This window comes from Schistocerca serialis, chromosome 1 (genome assembly GCF_023864345.2).
Source record: "Schistocerca serialis cubense isolate TAMUIC-IGC-003099 chromosome 1, iqSchSeri2.2, whole genome shotgun sequence".
Taxonomy (NCBI): domain Eukaryota; kingdom Metazoa; phylum Arthropoda; class Insecta; order Orthoptera; family Acrididae; genus Schistocerca; species Schistocerca serialis.
The window spans coordinates 1,139,280,179-1,139,295,034 of NC_064638.1; the positions used below are offsets into that span (position 1 = coordinate 1,139,280,179).

At 37.3% G+C, this 14,856-nt stretch overlaps 1 protein-coding gene across 1 annotated transcript in view; it reads right to left on the reverse strand.

The window, feature by feature from the left end:
- Positions 1 to 14,461, reverse strand: part of LOC126455956 (vesicular glutamate transporter 2-like) — a 70,611-nt gene extending 56,150 nt beyond the window's left edge. The window contains exons 1-3 of the mRNA XM_050091716.1: positions 14,405 to 14,461; positions 14,279 to 14,284; positions 4,858 to 5,088 (exon numbers count right to left, since the gene is read on the reverse strand). Of these exons, the coding sequence (XP_049947673.1) occupies positions 4,858 to 5,088; positions 14,279 to 14,284; positions 14,405 to 14,461 (294 nt within the window). The remainder of the gene's footprint in view (positions 1 to 4,857; positions 5,089 to 14,278; positions 14,285 to 14,404) is intronic.
- Between the last annotated feature and the right edge of the window lie 395 nt (positions 14,462 to 14,856).

Genomic DNA, 14,856 nt, shown 5'->3' on the forward strand with positions numbered 1-14,856 from the left:
ATCTCTATACCAATTTTCTGTAGAGGTTCCGGAACTCTCGGAACCCAGGTGATGCGAAACTTCTTTTGGTGTGTGTAATAACGGGATCCTTTTACCGACCTCTCAACTCAGATGATACAATTGCTGAATGGCTCAAAGAAAACCTCAGTTTAATTTTGAACATGTACCTGGTTCATCCAATTGTAGTTGGTGGAGACTTTAATTTACCTCGATATGTTGGTGAAAATACATGTTTAAATCAGGAGATATGCATAAAACATATTCCGAAATTGTGTTAAACGCATGGTCGGAAAATTATTTCGAGTAGTTAGTTCATGAGCCCATGCGAATAATAAACGGTTGTGAAATCACACTTGACATTTTAGCAACAAATAACCCTGAGCTAATAACGAGTATCATAACGCATGCGGGGATTAATGAACACGCGGCTTTCGTAGCGAGAATGAATACTGAAACAACCAATCATCCTACCCCCCCCCCCCCCACCCAAAAAAAAATCCTATTCAAAAAAGCCGACAAAAATGCACCCAACGTCTTCCTGACAGAGAATCTCCACTCCTTTCAAATTAACAACGTAAGTGTAGATCAGATGTGTCTTGAATTGACTGAATTCAAAGAAATAATAACCATAGCAATTGAGGGATTTATAAGAAATAAATTAAGAAACGAAGAAGCTGATCCCCTTTGGTACACAAAACGGGCCTAAACATCGTCACAGAAACAACGATACACGCATGCCAAATTTAAACGAACGAGAATCTCAGAGAGTGGCGTACTTTCACAGAAGCTCGAAAGTTAGCACAGACTTACGTGCGAGATGCTTCTAATACTTTCTATAAATAACTTTGTCTCGAAACTTGGCAGAAAATCCAAAGCCATTCTGGTAGTATGTAAAGTATGCTAGCTGCAGGACACAATCAATCCTCTCTCTGCGCGATCGCAATGGAAATACTATCGATGACAGTGTTACCAAAGTAGAGCTACTAAACACAGCCTTCCGAAATTTCTTCACCAAAGAAGACGAAGTAAATATTCCAGAATTCGAATAAAGAACAGCTGTCAACATGAGTAACTTAGAACTAGATATCCTCGGAGTAGTGAAGCAACTTAAACCTGTTACTAAATCAAGTCTTCCAGTCCAGATTGTTTACCAATTAGGTTCCTTTCTGAGTCTGCAATAGCTGCATACTTAACAATCATATACAACAGCTCGTTCGGAGAAAGATCCTTACCCAAAGACTGGAAAGTTGCACAGGCCATAGCAGTATTTATGAAAGGTGGTAGGAGTAATCCACTAAATTACAGGCCCATATAATTAACGTCGAAATTCAACAGGATTTTGAAACATGTGTTCGAACATTATGAGTTATCTCGAAGACAACGGTCTACTGAAACAAACATTATGAGTTATCTCTTAGACAACGGTCTACTGACATACAGCCAACACGGATTTAGAAAACATCGCTCTTGTGAAACACAACTAGCACTTTTCCAAGACGAAGTGTTGAGTGCTATCGGCTAGGGATCTCAGACTGATTCCGTATGTCTAGGGTTCCAGAAGACTTTTGAAACTGCACCACACAAGCGGGATGTAGTGAAATTGCATGCTTGTGGAATATCGTCTAAGTTACGTGACTGGATTCGTGGTTTACTGTCAGAGAGGTCATAGTTCGTAGTAACTGACCGAAAGTCATCGAGTAAAACAGAAATGACTTCTGGCGTTCCCCAAGGCAGTGTTATAGGCCCTCTGCTGTTTCGTATCAATATATAGAAGGTTTAGGAAACAATCTGAGCAGCCGTCTTAGGTTGTTTGCAAATGATGCTGTCGGTTATCGTTGAGTAAAGTCATCAGAAGAAAACAAAACAAATTGCAGAACTATTTAGAAAAGACATATCTATCGTGAGAAATTGACAATTGACCCTAAACAATGAAAAGTGCGAGATCATCCACATGCGCGCCAAATGGAATCCAATGAACTTCGGTTACACGACAAATCAGTCAAATCTAAAATCCGCCAATTCAACTAAATACCTAGAAATTATAATTACAAAATTGTAAATAACACGTAGAAAATGTTGTGGGTAAAGCAAACCAAATACTATTTTTTATTGGCAGAAAATTTAGAAAATGTAACAGAGCTACTAAAGACACTACCTACGCTACGTTTGTCCAAGCTTTATTGGAGAACTGCTGCGCAGTCTGGGATCCTTACAGATAGGATTAACGGAGTACACAGAGAAAGTTCAAAGAAGAGCTGCACAGTTTTGTGTTATCGTGAAATAGGGAAGAGAGGGTCACTAACATGATACAGCATTTGGGGTGCACATCATTGAAACAAAGGCGGTTTTCGTTGCTGCAGGATCTTCTCACAAAATTTCAATTACCAACTTTCTCCTCCGAATGCGAAAATATTTTGCTGACGCCAACCCACATAGGGAAAAACCATCACCATAACAAAATAATGGAAATCAGAACTCGCACGGAAAGATATAGGTGTTCGTTTTTTTTAGATTGGAATAATAGAGAATTATTGTGAAGGTGGTTCGATGAAGCCCTTGTCAGGCACTTAAGTGTGATTTGCAGAGTATCCATGTTGATGTCAATGTAGAAACACTACTTTTTCTGTTCTAAAATGTACCAAGGGTTTTGTTCACAATTTTGGATTCATCGTAACTGATTTCACATGCAAATCAGGGCACCAAAATCTATAATACCTAGCGAAAAAGCACAAATCTTTATTTTAGAATGGTACAGATAAAACCATCACTTTAACAAAACAATGGAAATCAGAGCTCGCACGGAAAGATATAGGTGTTCGTTTTTTATCTTTATTTTAGAATGGTACAGATAAAACCATCACCATAACAAAATAATGGAAATCAGAGCTCGCACGGAAAGATATAGGTGTTCGTTTTTTATCTTTATTTTAGAATGGTACAGATAAAACCATCACCATAACAAAATAATGGCAATCAGAGCTCGCACGGAAAGATATAGGTGTTCGTTTTTTTGAGATTGGTGTGTAAAAGGCTAATTAGCAGGCAAGAAGGGTGCGGATAATTTGAAAATAGTTATAATTTTATCCTGAGATAATTTAAATAGCTGTCATAGCATCTAAAAACTTAGGTAATCTGATAGATGAAGCTATGACTCTAGAGCGTGATATAAAACAAATGGAAATTCATCATTGTCGAACCTGAAAAGAAGTTTAATAATTTAGACATGGAAGTTAAGATACCTACCCTCAAAAGCATGCTGGACGTAATGTAAGCATGTGTTTCAAATATGATTACGAAAGGTTTTACGAGGGTCATCCAGCAGTAAATTTCCCTATTTTATTTCTCTGCAAAATCAAACACCCGTGACATGCGAGGACTGGGGAGTTCGACTAGTAAGTGTTTACAACGCTAACACTGGCTTACCACGATTACTGCAGTATCTTGCCAGTATGCTGCCAGTTGGCATGGAGTCAAGGACTATAACGTTTGTCCACTTGTGAGCTGCGCTCTGTTATTCGGTTTTCCGCTGCAAAACAAGTCTGCCGTCGACATACATCGGGGCTTAACCTCTGTCTATGCAGAAGGCTGTGTGAGTATTCGCATGGGATTGAGACCTGACTCCATCGTTCGACACCTGAGGCGAAACATCAGGGTATGGCATGGAAGAAACCGAGCTAAGTGCCCAAAAAAGGCGAAGGTCGTACATTCCACAGGGAAAGTAATGTCAACCCTCATTTGGTGCTGCGACACATTGTTACTCGTTCACTACCTGCCTCGCAACACCACAATTAATGCAGAGAAGTGCTGTAATGTCTTGAGGAATCTGCGAGCTGCCACCAAAAGAAAATGTCTTGGATTTTTCTGTCGCAAAGTTGTCTCCCATCATGTCAATGGTCTGAATCACTCAGCACGAATGACCCAGGCGGCGGTCGGAAGATTCATATGCGCCAGTTCTTCTCAAAAGTTATTTTCATATGTTCCCTAAACTCAAAGGTCGTCTTGAAGGTAAGCGTGTCAACACTGGTGAAGAAGTCACATTAACACCCAAGAACTAGTTACTAGCACAGAACCCAACCTAGTACAAACAGTCTTGGAAAAGCTTCGGTCACGTAACAAAAAATGCTTGGGAAAACATGTCGACTACGTAGAAAATAACTGAAGCATTGTATAATGCCAATAAAAACTATTTTAACATTGTATATTGTGCGTACTTTGTTTAGGAAATGGAGGAACTTGGTTATTGCACGGCCTTGTACTTTTAAACTAATGGTATGATTGTATTGTGAATGTTTCTAGATATTCATGAGAAAGATATAATTTTCCATGTAAAGATCAAATTTATAGTAGTACCCACATTTCATATCTACTCACGAAGAACAGTTCTTCTGCAAATCATCTGGGTGTAGCAGTCAGCCTGGTCCATAGACCTCTATTGTGAGGTACTTGAGTCTCTGTCCGCCCAAGGATTGCTACCACACTTACGCCTTGCTGATGTCTACAGTATGCTTCTGCAACAATCTTAAGCCATGCTGGTTAGTTTCGTCTGTTGTATGAAATTTAGTTTTGCATCATGTATGTCAATTGCCTATATTGATATTGAGTATGTTGCAGGCATACTGTAAGTGTCCTATCTTACAGCATAACATAAGTCTGCACATATGTGTCATGTGTCACAATGATGCTATAACCTGTTTTATTTCACGCCTTAAGCGTCGTGCATTATGTTGTTTCGCGGATTCAATTTGGATGCAGAATGTGAAGTTGTACCCTGTGTTCATGTAGTTACTCTGAGTGCTGTGAGCGGAGTAGATACTACACGAATAATGTCTTCCTGGTAAGGATGTCACAGCCACGTACCTGAGAGATACCCATGACTACTCTGAACGCACAGACGAGCACCACACCGCCAGTGTCTGCAGCCACCTCTGTGAGCATGGTGAGGATACCGGAGAGGATGAGCGAGGCCGAAAACAAGTTCTTCGCATCGAACCTGTCCGCCACCCATCCGGCAGGCGCCAACATCACCACATAGCCCCAGAAGAAGGAGCTCAGGATGGTGCTCGTCTCAGATTGGCTCCAGCCGTAGTCCTTTGGACAAAATAAAGCCATTCACAAGTCTTTGATTATTGAGTATTCTGCTACATGTGAGACGTGGAAGGTAAATGGTTTTTGATGTTGTCTTACTAGACGTTACAGGATAGTTGTCAGCATACCTTCAGGCTGAGAGGGTAAACAAGACGAGCCAGACAGTATTCAAGACTGAACACCATGACGAAACAGCTATGGAGTCATTAAAACCTCTGTAATTTATTTTAGTTGAATATGTAAAAGGGGCCCAATCTATGGTCAAGTATCAGGAAGCGCAGAAGCAGGTAGTTATCGTAACATTGAGAGGAGCACATATGGACAGTTGATATAACCAAATCCTTGTTTGAGAACTAAGGTAGTCTATAGACATCACTTCCTAACCGAGTTTTCCCAGCATCCCTAATATAATTCGTTTGTACTTCATTACCGACGTTTTATTTAACATCTTTTCAAGAAAGTATGCATTCGGTACAATTCCTCGTCCAAGTCCATTGCATTACCTGCAGAGATACAATTCTATTGGCAATCCCTAAGGCTTTTATTTCTTTAACTTTAATTCATGTTATATCCACATTTGATATTTTCATCTCCTTTTTCAGCTCCACTAACAATGTTGTCGCCTGTTTAGCCAAATCTCGTGTAGCTGTGCGTTGATGCATAAGTAACTTGGCAAGTGTCAAGTCCTGAAATAACTATCTGAGTTCCCTCAGAGCAGTATTCCCATTGTTCTTTCAGACAGGCTGGAATACCATTTTCCCGGTGATCTGCATGCGGCAGTAGGGGTTTCGACAAGCCGCAAATAGACGCTACACATTCCATCTGCCAACTATTCTATTCGACACATTAATTATAGTGCTAAATTCCACTCTTTCAGAAAGAGTTTCATAATCGATTATCGATTACTGAAGCAAAGTCGATCGCGACGCGAAGCAACAGACCCTTTGACACCTATCTGAACTGCAACCACGAAATTTCATTTTTTATACATAAGACAGGACAGTAGTGAAATGTTACTGACTGCTTACTGATTCAGTAGATACCACACAATCCTTCATAAATGGTATTTTAGGATTCCTGTATGAAACCCATATTCCTAGTGTTGAAGTAACTAGTTCATTACACCATGTTTCATTAACATGAATTGAGAATCTATAAAAACTAGAATCCTTAATAGTATAATAGGTTTCATGAGGGACCTTCTAATTTGGCTACTGCTAAAACTCTTTTCCTTCGTTTTCTTCATAGCTGATACCAAAGCAATGGATTTATTGAAAGAAGGTGGCATTTTACACTTTTGCTGTATTTATTTTATTTTTTCACAATTAGTTTCAGTCTTCTAGGCCATTCTCTAGTTATTTTGTGGTTCTCTATAAAATCAGAAATGTTATATTACCTCCAGGAATAGAAATGTAATCACATGTGTAAACGTGTTTTAAATGCGTTTACCTGCAATAGAAAACTGAAATCAGAGGTCTTCGATTTTTTTCTATTCATTTTGGTTCACAAGTACTGTCTTTTTGGTTTGACAGCTTAGCACTTACAAAGGTATTAGACCGATCAAAGAGAAAAAGCTAAGCATGGAATAACTGGAGCAATGATTTCAATTACTAAAACTGTATATTTATTTGTGTAGATGACAAAAGTTAAAAATAGTAAGAAATAAAACAGTGTGTAAAATGACATAAAATGAAATTAAAATAAATATTAAAGTGTATAGTGAGGAGAGATTATATTTCAAAATTTCACTTTATTCTATATATGCTCTCTGACTGGTGATTAGCAGAATGTGCCAGAAGTTATCCAGGGATTTTGTGTTCTGAAGATCTATTTACTTATTAAGAAGTGTATCAGGATGGCTATTTAAATGACTGGAAATTTCGATTTCTTCTAAGATATTAATTTGCTTCCATTTCTTAGCATAATGTAAATTTTCGAGCATTTCATTAATGTTTTTGAGTGTAAGTTTGTTGCCTTGGAGATGTTGTGCTGCCATCATTACATTTTATGTGCTCTCTTGAACATACCTGAAACTCTCTACCAATTTGTTCAATGTATATTCTGTCAGAATCACCACATCAAGTTTTGTAGATCCCTGACTAATTAAATGGCTCTGTTGTACTTGTGATATGTCTTATATTACTAATATTGTTTCTAGCAAGAGACATAATTTCGATATTTGTATTTTTAAAAGTTTTGGCTATTTCATTTCAAATGATTCTTTAAAAGAGCATAACAAAAAATTTTGTTTTTTGTTTGGCTTACTCTCTTTTTAGAGTAATTTTATCTCCATCCGATTTTCGCTTAATTTTCTTTTTATATCTATTCTTTTAGATATTTTTGATCTGAAATAATGTACTTCAGGTAAAATTTCTGGTAATACTAATTTTTGTTTCGTCTCATTTTCTTCAGGTTGAAAATTTATCTCCATATCACTGAATGAAAATATTTCTTCTATGGGTTTGTGTGTGGAATGATTAATTATTGATTAGTGTGTCTGTAAACACTGGTTTTCAAAAAATTGAAAATTAGTGCTGTGAATTTTCTTTTCTTACTGTGACAAGTAAGAAGTTAATAAAGTTATTTAGTTCAATTTTGTATGTGAATTTGATTTTATTGTGCATACTATTTGGTTGTAATGCATGGTGGCAATGTCTTCTTCTTTACCATGTGGTAGGATTAATGCGTCATCACCATACCATTTGTAATAAAATATTTTGTCTGCTGTATGCTTAAATTTCTCAAAACTTCTTACTTTAATATGTTTAATGAATGTTGGCTAAGGTTCCTGCCATGCAATTACCCATCACTCTAAACTGTTTTGTAAGCAAAATCAGTTATATGACAGAGTGAGTTATAATAGTTGAATGAACTTGTGGCTTTCAGCTGGAATTAGTTACATGTATTTAATTACATTATTTTAACTCTATTAATGATTTCCTTAATAGGAATACTTGTGTAAAGATTAATTATGTCAGAAGAAACCAGTTTATTGTTATCAAGTACACATGTATTTTTGATTTAGTTAATGAATTCATGTGTATTTTTATTGTGCGTTTATTTTCATTTGTGTAGAGCATTTTGTGTAGATAACTGAGCTTTTTCCATATAAATAGGAAGAACCATCAATACTACTAAAAATAGGGTTGATAGGTATGTCCTTTTTATGGACTTTTGGTAGTGCTTGTATTGCTGGGTTTTGGGAGTTCAGAACTGTGCATTCCTTTATCCCTTTATAAGTGAAAATTGAAATTTTAAGGACTTCTTTGATTTTTGGATTCAATTTGTTTATAGGATCATGTTTTAACATAATTATATCATTCTTTACAAAGAAACTTATAAATTTTATTGAGATGGTCATCTTTTCGTATTATTACCAATGTGTTGCCTCTACGTGTGTCATGTTTATTTGATTTCTTGTTAATATATCACATTGTATTTTGGTTAGCCCTTATCTGGTAACTGCCTGTGGCATTGTGTTTTGTTTGCTCTGTAATGATTTCAGAGATTTTAGAAGCAATTTTTTTTATTTACAATGGGGAGTTGTGCCATATCTAAGGTTATTTTTTATAGTCTATAAGATTTTTAATCATACTACTTTCGAGTTTGAAAGGTAGATTAAATTTCATTATTCGGGAGATCTAGCTCTGCTTCTATAAATTCAAAAATTTTAAGTTATTGTAGATTACTTCTTCACATTTATAAGTTGCTTACATTTGAACATGAACTATGCCATTGTTCATTTGTTTATATGTGTGTCTAAATTTTTTGCTCACAAGATATGAATACTCATTAACTAATCTGAGTATTAAATTACATTGCACTGAAGTGAACATTTTTCCTTGTAGAGGTGCAAGATGTAAATGACATTTGAACCAGAACTTCTGTTTAAATTTAGCATGAATTTCGTATTTGATCTGCATAATATCACTATACATTTCCACTTTTTAGCGACTTGTGTTATAAGTTTAATAATAACATTGATGAAGCTTAGGAGTACTTTCAACAGTACATTTTATTTTATGCTTTTAATACTCTTCAACAATCTAATTTTTATGTACTGATAACATTGGATTTCACCCTTATTTTTTTATGGTAGCATATCATAAACTTTCTTCACAGTAGATACCACAGCAATAAATTTATTAAAATAAGTTGGTGTTTTCCACATTCATTGCATTAATTTTATTTCTTCTCAACTAGTTTGAGCCTTCTAGGCTGTTCTCAAGTCACTTTGTGTTTCTGTGCAAAACAGAATATGTATAAAGAAAGAGTCTCTGTTGCCAAATTATTCTTATTACAAATAAAGCATTTCACCTGGTTAAGGGTACATCATATTTTATGAAAATTTATCATGAGCATATCATATCGCAGTTTGGTCAGAACTGATGATGAATAAATTAACTAAAAAATATTTCTGATGGACTTGTAAAACATGCACATCACCAAACAAAGTGCACTGTAGTGCCACACATACGTCATATAAATCTGAAAGTAGCTAGTTCCAGTGTTGCTACGTTGTATAAAGCTTAGGCCTTCTTAACCAATTTTCAGATTTATGTGATGCTCCACTTCGTTGGGTGGTGTTCACGATTTACAAGCTGGTCTTATCCAACACAAATCTCTTTTAGATTGTTCATTCACTATCAGTTATGACATCTGTCTTTCCAGCCAGTGGTTTGAAATACTCTCGATAGATTTTCTTAAAACCCGATAAAGCCCTTAACCAGATGAAACACATTCTTTGTAATAAAAATAACTTCCAAACTGTGGATGTTTCTTTACACAGTCATGAAAAACGGATGCTGTAGCGTTCAGCTTATCATGGAGAGGAATAACCTTTACAAAAAAATATATTTTCTCCACGTAATAACAAAGGAAATTGTGGTGCAATAATAAAATTCAATTAAATGACTGTTTTAAAAAGTAATATTCATTCAGTTAATGCAGGAGGACAAATCATCATGTTTTACAGAAAGATTCCAGTTTAATTAATATTACTAAAATAGTATTTATAACATTAAATTTTCCATAAAATGAGAAATATTATGGACTAGCAATATCTCAGACTAGTTTTGGAAACATGACAAAAAATTTCTTTAAGATTATAAGATTTCTCACTCCAATCCCCGGTCGTTTTATAAATTTCGTAAATATCACACTTATTTACTTTTGCTAATATGACAGAACAGGTTGTGTAAATAACAGCTGGCTCAAATAAGGTTGCTACCACATTAATATACATCCTGACAAATTTAATATTTAATTGACAACTTCTTTTGAATCAAGACTATATATCAGTGACCCCCCCATGAACCATGGACCTTGCCATTGGTGGGGAGGCTGGCGTACCTCAGTGATACAGATAGCCATACCGTAGATGCAACCGCAATGGATGAGTATCTGCTGAGAGGCCAGACAAACGCGTAGTTCCTCAAGAGGGGCAGAAACCTTTTCATTATTTGCAGGGGCAACAGTCTGGATGATTGACTGATCTGGCTTTGAAACACTAACCAAAACAGCTGGTACTGCGAATGGCTGAAAGCAAGGGAAAACTGCAGCCATAATTTTTTTCCGAGGGCATGCAGCTTTATTGTATGGATAAATATTGATAGCGTCCTCTTGGGTAAAATATTCTGGAGGTAAAATAGTCCCCCATTCCGACCTCCAGGCGGGGACTACTCAAGAGAACATCGTTATCAGGAGAAAGAAAACTGGCTTTCCATGGGTCAGAGCATGGAATGTCAGATCCCTTAATCGGGCAAGTAGGTTATAAAATTTATAAAGGGAAATGGATAGATTAAAGTTAGATGCAGTGGAAATTAGTGAAGTTCGGTGGCAGGAAGAACAAGACTTCTGGTCAGGTGAATACCAGGTTGTAAATACAAACTCAAGTAGGGGTAATGCAGGAGTAGTTTTCATAATTAATAAAAACCAGGAATGTGGGTAATCTACTACAAACAGCATAGTGAAGGCATTATTGTGGCCACGATAGGAACGAAACCCACACCTACCACAGTAGTACAAGTTTATTTGCCAACTAGCTCTGCAGATGATGAAGAGAATGAAAAAATGTATGGTGAGATAAAAGAAATAATTCAGATAGTGATGAGAGACGAAAATTTAATAGTCCTGGGTGACTGGAATCCGATAGTAGGAAAAGAAGGAGAAGGAAAAGTAGTAGATGAATATGGAATGGGGGTAAGAGATGAAAGAGGAAGCCGCCTGGTAGAATTATGCACAGAGCATAATCATAGCTAACACTTGGTTCAAGAATCATGAAAGAAGGTTGTATACATGGAAGATGCCAGGAGATACTGGAAGGTTTCAGATAGATTATATAATGGTAAGACAGGGATCTAGGAACCAGGTTTTAAATTGTAAGACATTTCCAGGGTCAAATGTGGACTCTGACCACAATTTATTGGTTATGATCTGTAGATTAAAACTGAAGAAACTGCAAAAATGTATGAATTTACGGAGATGGGACCTGGATAAACTGACTAAACCATAGGTTGTACAGAGTTTCAGGGAGAGCATTAGGGAACGATTGACAAGAATGGGGGCAGAAAATACAGTAGAAGAAGAATGGGTACCTTTGAGGGATGAAGTAGTGAAGGCAGCAGAGGATCAAGTAGGTAAAAAGACGAGGGCTAGTAGAAATCCTCGGGTAACAGAAGAGATATTGAATTTAACTGATGAAAGGACAAAATATAAAAATGTAGTAAGTGAAGCAGGGAAAAAGGAATACTAACGTCTCAAAAATGAGATCGACAGGAAGTGCAAAATGGCTAAGCAGGGATGGCTAGAGGGCAAATATGAGGATGTAGAAGCTTGTCTCATTAGGGGTAAGATAGATACTACCTACAGGAAAATTAAAGAGACCTTTGGGGAAAAGAGAACCACTTGTGTGAATATCAAGAGTTCAGATGGAAACCCAGTTCTAAGCAAAGAAGGGAATGCAGAAAGGTGGAAGGAGTATATAGAGGGTCTATAGAAGGGCGATGTACTTGAGGAGAATATTATAGAAATGAAAATGTAGATGTAGATGAAATGGGAGATATGATACTGCATCAAGAGTTTGACAGAGCACTGAAAGACCTAAGTCGAAACAAGGCCCCGGGAGTAGACAACATTCCATTAGAACTACTGACAGCCTTGGGAGAGCCAGTCCTGACAAAACTCTACCATCTGGTGAGCAAGATGTATGAGACAGGTGAAATACCCTCAGACATCAAGAAGAATATAATAATTCCAATCCCAAAGAAAGCAGGTGTTGACATATGTGAAAATTACCGAATAAGTCACGGCTGCAAAATACTAACGCTATATATTTACAGATGAATGGAAAAACTGGTAGAAGCCGAACTCAGGGAAGATCAGTTTGGATTCCATTAGAAATATTGGAAAACGTGAGGCAATACTGACCCTATGACTTATCTTAGAAGCTAGATTAAGGAAAGGCAAACATATGTTTCTAGCATTTGTGGACTTAGAGAAAGCTTTTGACAATGTTGGCTGGAATACTCTCTTTCAAATTCTGAGGGTGGCAGGGATAAAATACAGGGAGCAAAAGGCTATTTACAATTTGTACGGAAACCAGATGACAGTTACAAGAGTCGAGGGATACAAAAGGGAAGCAGTGGTTGGGAACTGAGTGGGACAGTGTTGTAGCCTATCCCTGATGTTATTCAATCTGTATATTGAGCAAGCAGTAAAGGAAACAAGAGAAAAATTCGGAATAGGAATTAAAATCAATGGAGCAGAAATAAAAACTTTGAGGTTCGCTGATGACATTGTAAGATGAACATCAACAAAAGCAAAACAATGATAATGGAATGTAGTTCAATAAAATCGGGTGATGCTGAGGAAATTAGATTAGGAAATGTGGCACTTCAACTACTAAATGAGTTTTGCTATTTGGGGAGCAAAATAAATGATGATGGTCGAAGTATAGAGTATATAAGATATAGAATGGCAATGACAAGGAAAGCGTTTCTGAAGAAGAGAAATTTGTTAACATCGAGTATGGATTTAAGTGTCAGGAAGTCGTTTCCGAAAGTATTTGTATGTAGTGTAGCCATATATGGAAGTGAAATGTGGACGATAAATAGTTTGGACAAGAAGAGTATAGAAGCATTTTCGTAATAAGGTGCTATAGATGAATGCTGAAGATTGATGGGTATATCACATAACTAATGAAGAGATATTGTATTGTTAGAATTGGGGAGAAGAGGAGTTTGTGGCACAACTTGACTAGAAGAAGGGATCAGTTGGTAGGACATATTCTGAGGCATCAAGGGATCACCAGTTTAGTTTTAGAGGGCAGCGTGGAGGGTAAAAATCGTAGAGGGAGACCAAGAGATGAATACACTAAACAGATTCAGAAGGATGTAGGTTAGAGTAGGTACTGGGAGAGGAACAAGCTTGCACAGGATAGAGTAGCATGGAAAGCTGCATCAAACCAGTCTCTGGACTGAAGATTACAACAACAACACGTATCGCTGACCTTCAGGCAGCTTCATTCTACAAAGAAGTATACATTTATACTTCCTTTTTGTGACCTTGTATCTCCTAAACTGGTGGGGAGAGGCATATCTATAAACAGATTTTAGAGAGACGGCAAAGGGCAGTTCAGAAAGAAATGACGTTGTGGTAGGTCATGTACACCTACAATACTTTTGTTTCTTTGTATCCCACCCAATAATAGGTTGGCAACAATGGGAAAACGTGGCAAATGTCTGTTGTTATTATGAAATTCTATTTTTAGTTGTGTTTATGTAATAAATAGTGTGATATGAATTCATGTCATGACTTATGACCAGTTACATGGCGCATAGCTCTTAGCGCAAGTGAACCTTGAGGCTAACTACTGCAAAGGGCTATAGCCAGTTTATTTACTCATATGTTATTAATGAAACCCGTAAGGTGAATATGTGGCAGTGGTGAATGGGGAGCCAGACTGAATCCACGTATAGAAAACGTCTCAACTTTTACCAGAGACAGGTCTCAATAGTCATCTATAATAAAATAAATACACCACTACTTTTCAGAAAAATCGTACAGTTGTGTGGGAATAATGGTAAAGGAATGACAAACGAATTGGACTGGAACCCTGCTCCACACAGAAAGTTGGAGTTCCTGTACTATCATCACATTCAGTCGTTGAGCACAAATACTAAAACCAACTTACATAAGCCTATAACAAAGGCCGTGATTAATACAAAAACTACATATCAGCCGTATTTATAGGAGTTACATGTTGCGTGCACTAGGTGAGTGTTCTGAGGGCCCAGCAGTTCGGCCAGCAGGTACCCACCTTGATGTTAGGGTTGCCACCCGTGTTGTTGGCCATGACAACGACCCCCACCGACATGTCGGTGCGCAAGCTGAAGACCAGCACGTGGGTGACGCATAGCAGCAGTGCTTGAAGGTGCTTCACGCCTAACACGGGGACTCCTAAAACAAAAGCGTACAGACTATTGTTATCTCTACGTGCGGCCTTGTTTAGAGAGTCAAAGTATGTCCAGATTTCTGCCTGCCTTAGTTTCTCCACAGTCAAGTCACTTTAATTTGTTTTTAAGATAGCCAAAGTCGCTATTGAGTGTCGAGAGGGAACCAGAGAAGATCGGTAAACCCCTAGTAAGTCGCGACAGGTATTATGTGCAATGATTCTCACAGTTGTTGGAGCATACTTGTCAGCGAGTCCATAGAGCAAACATGACAAACAGTGTAGCTTGAAACTTGGTTAACTTGTTTCAACAATTCACA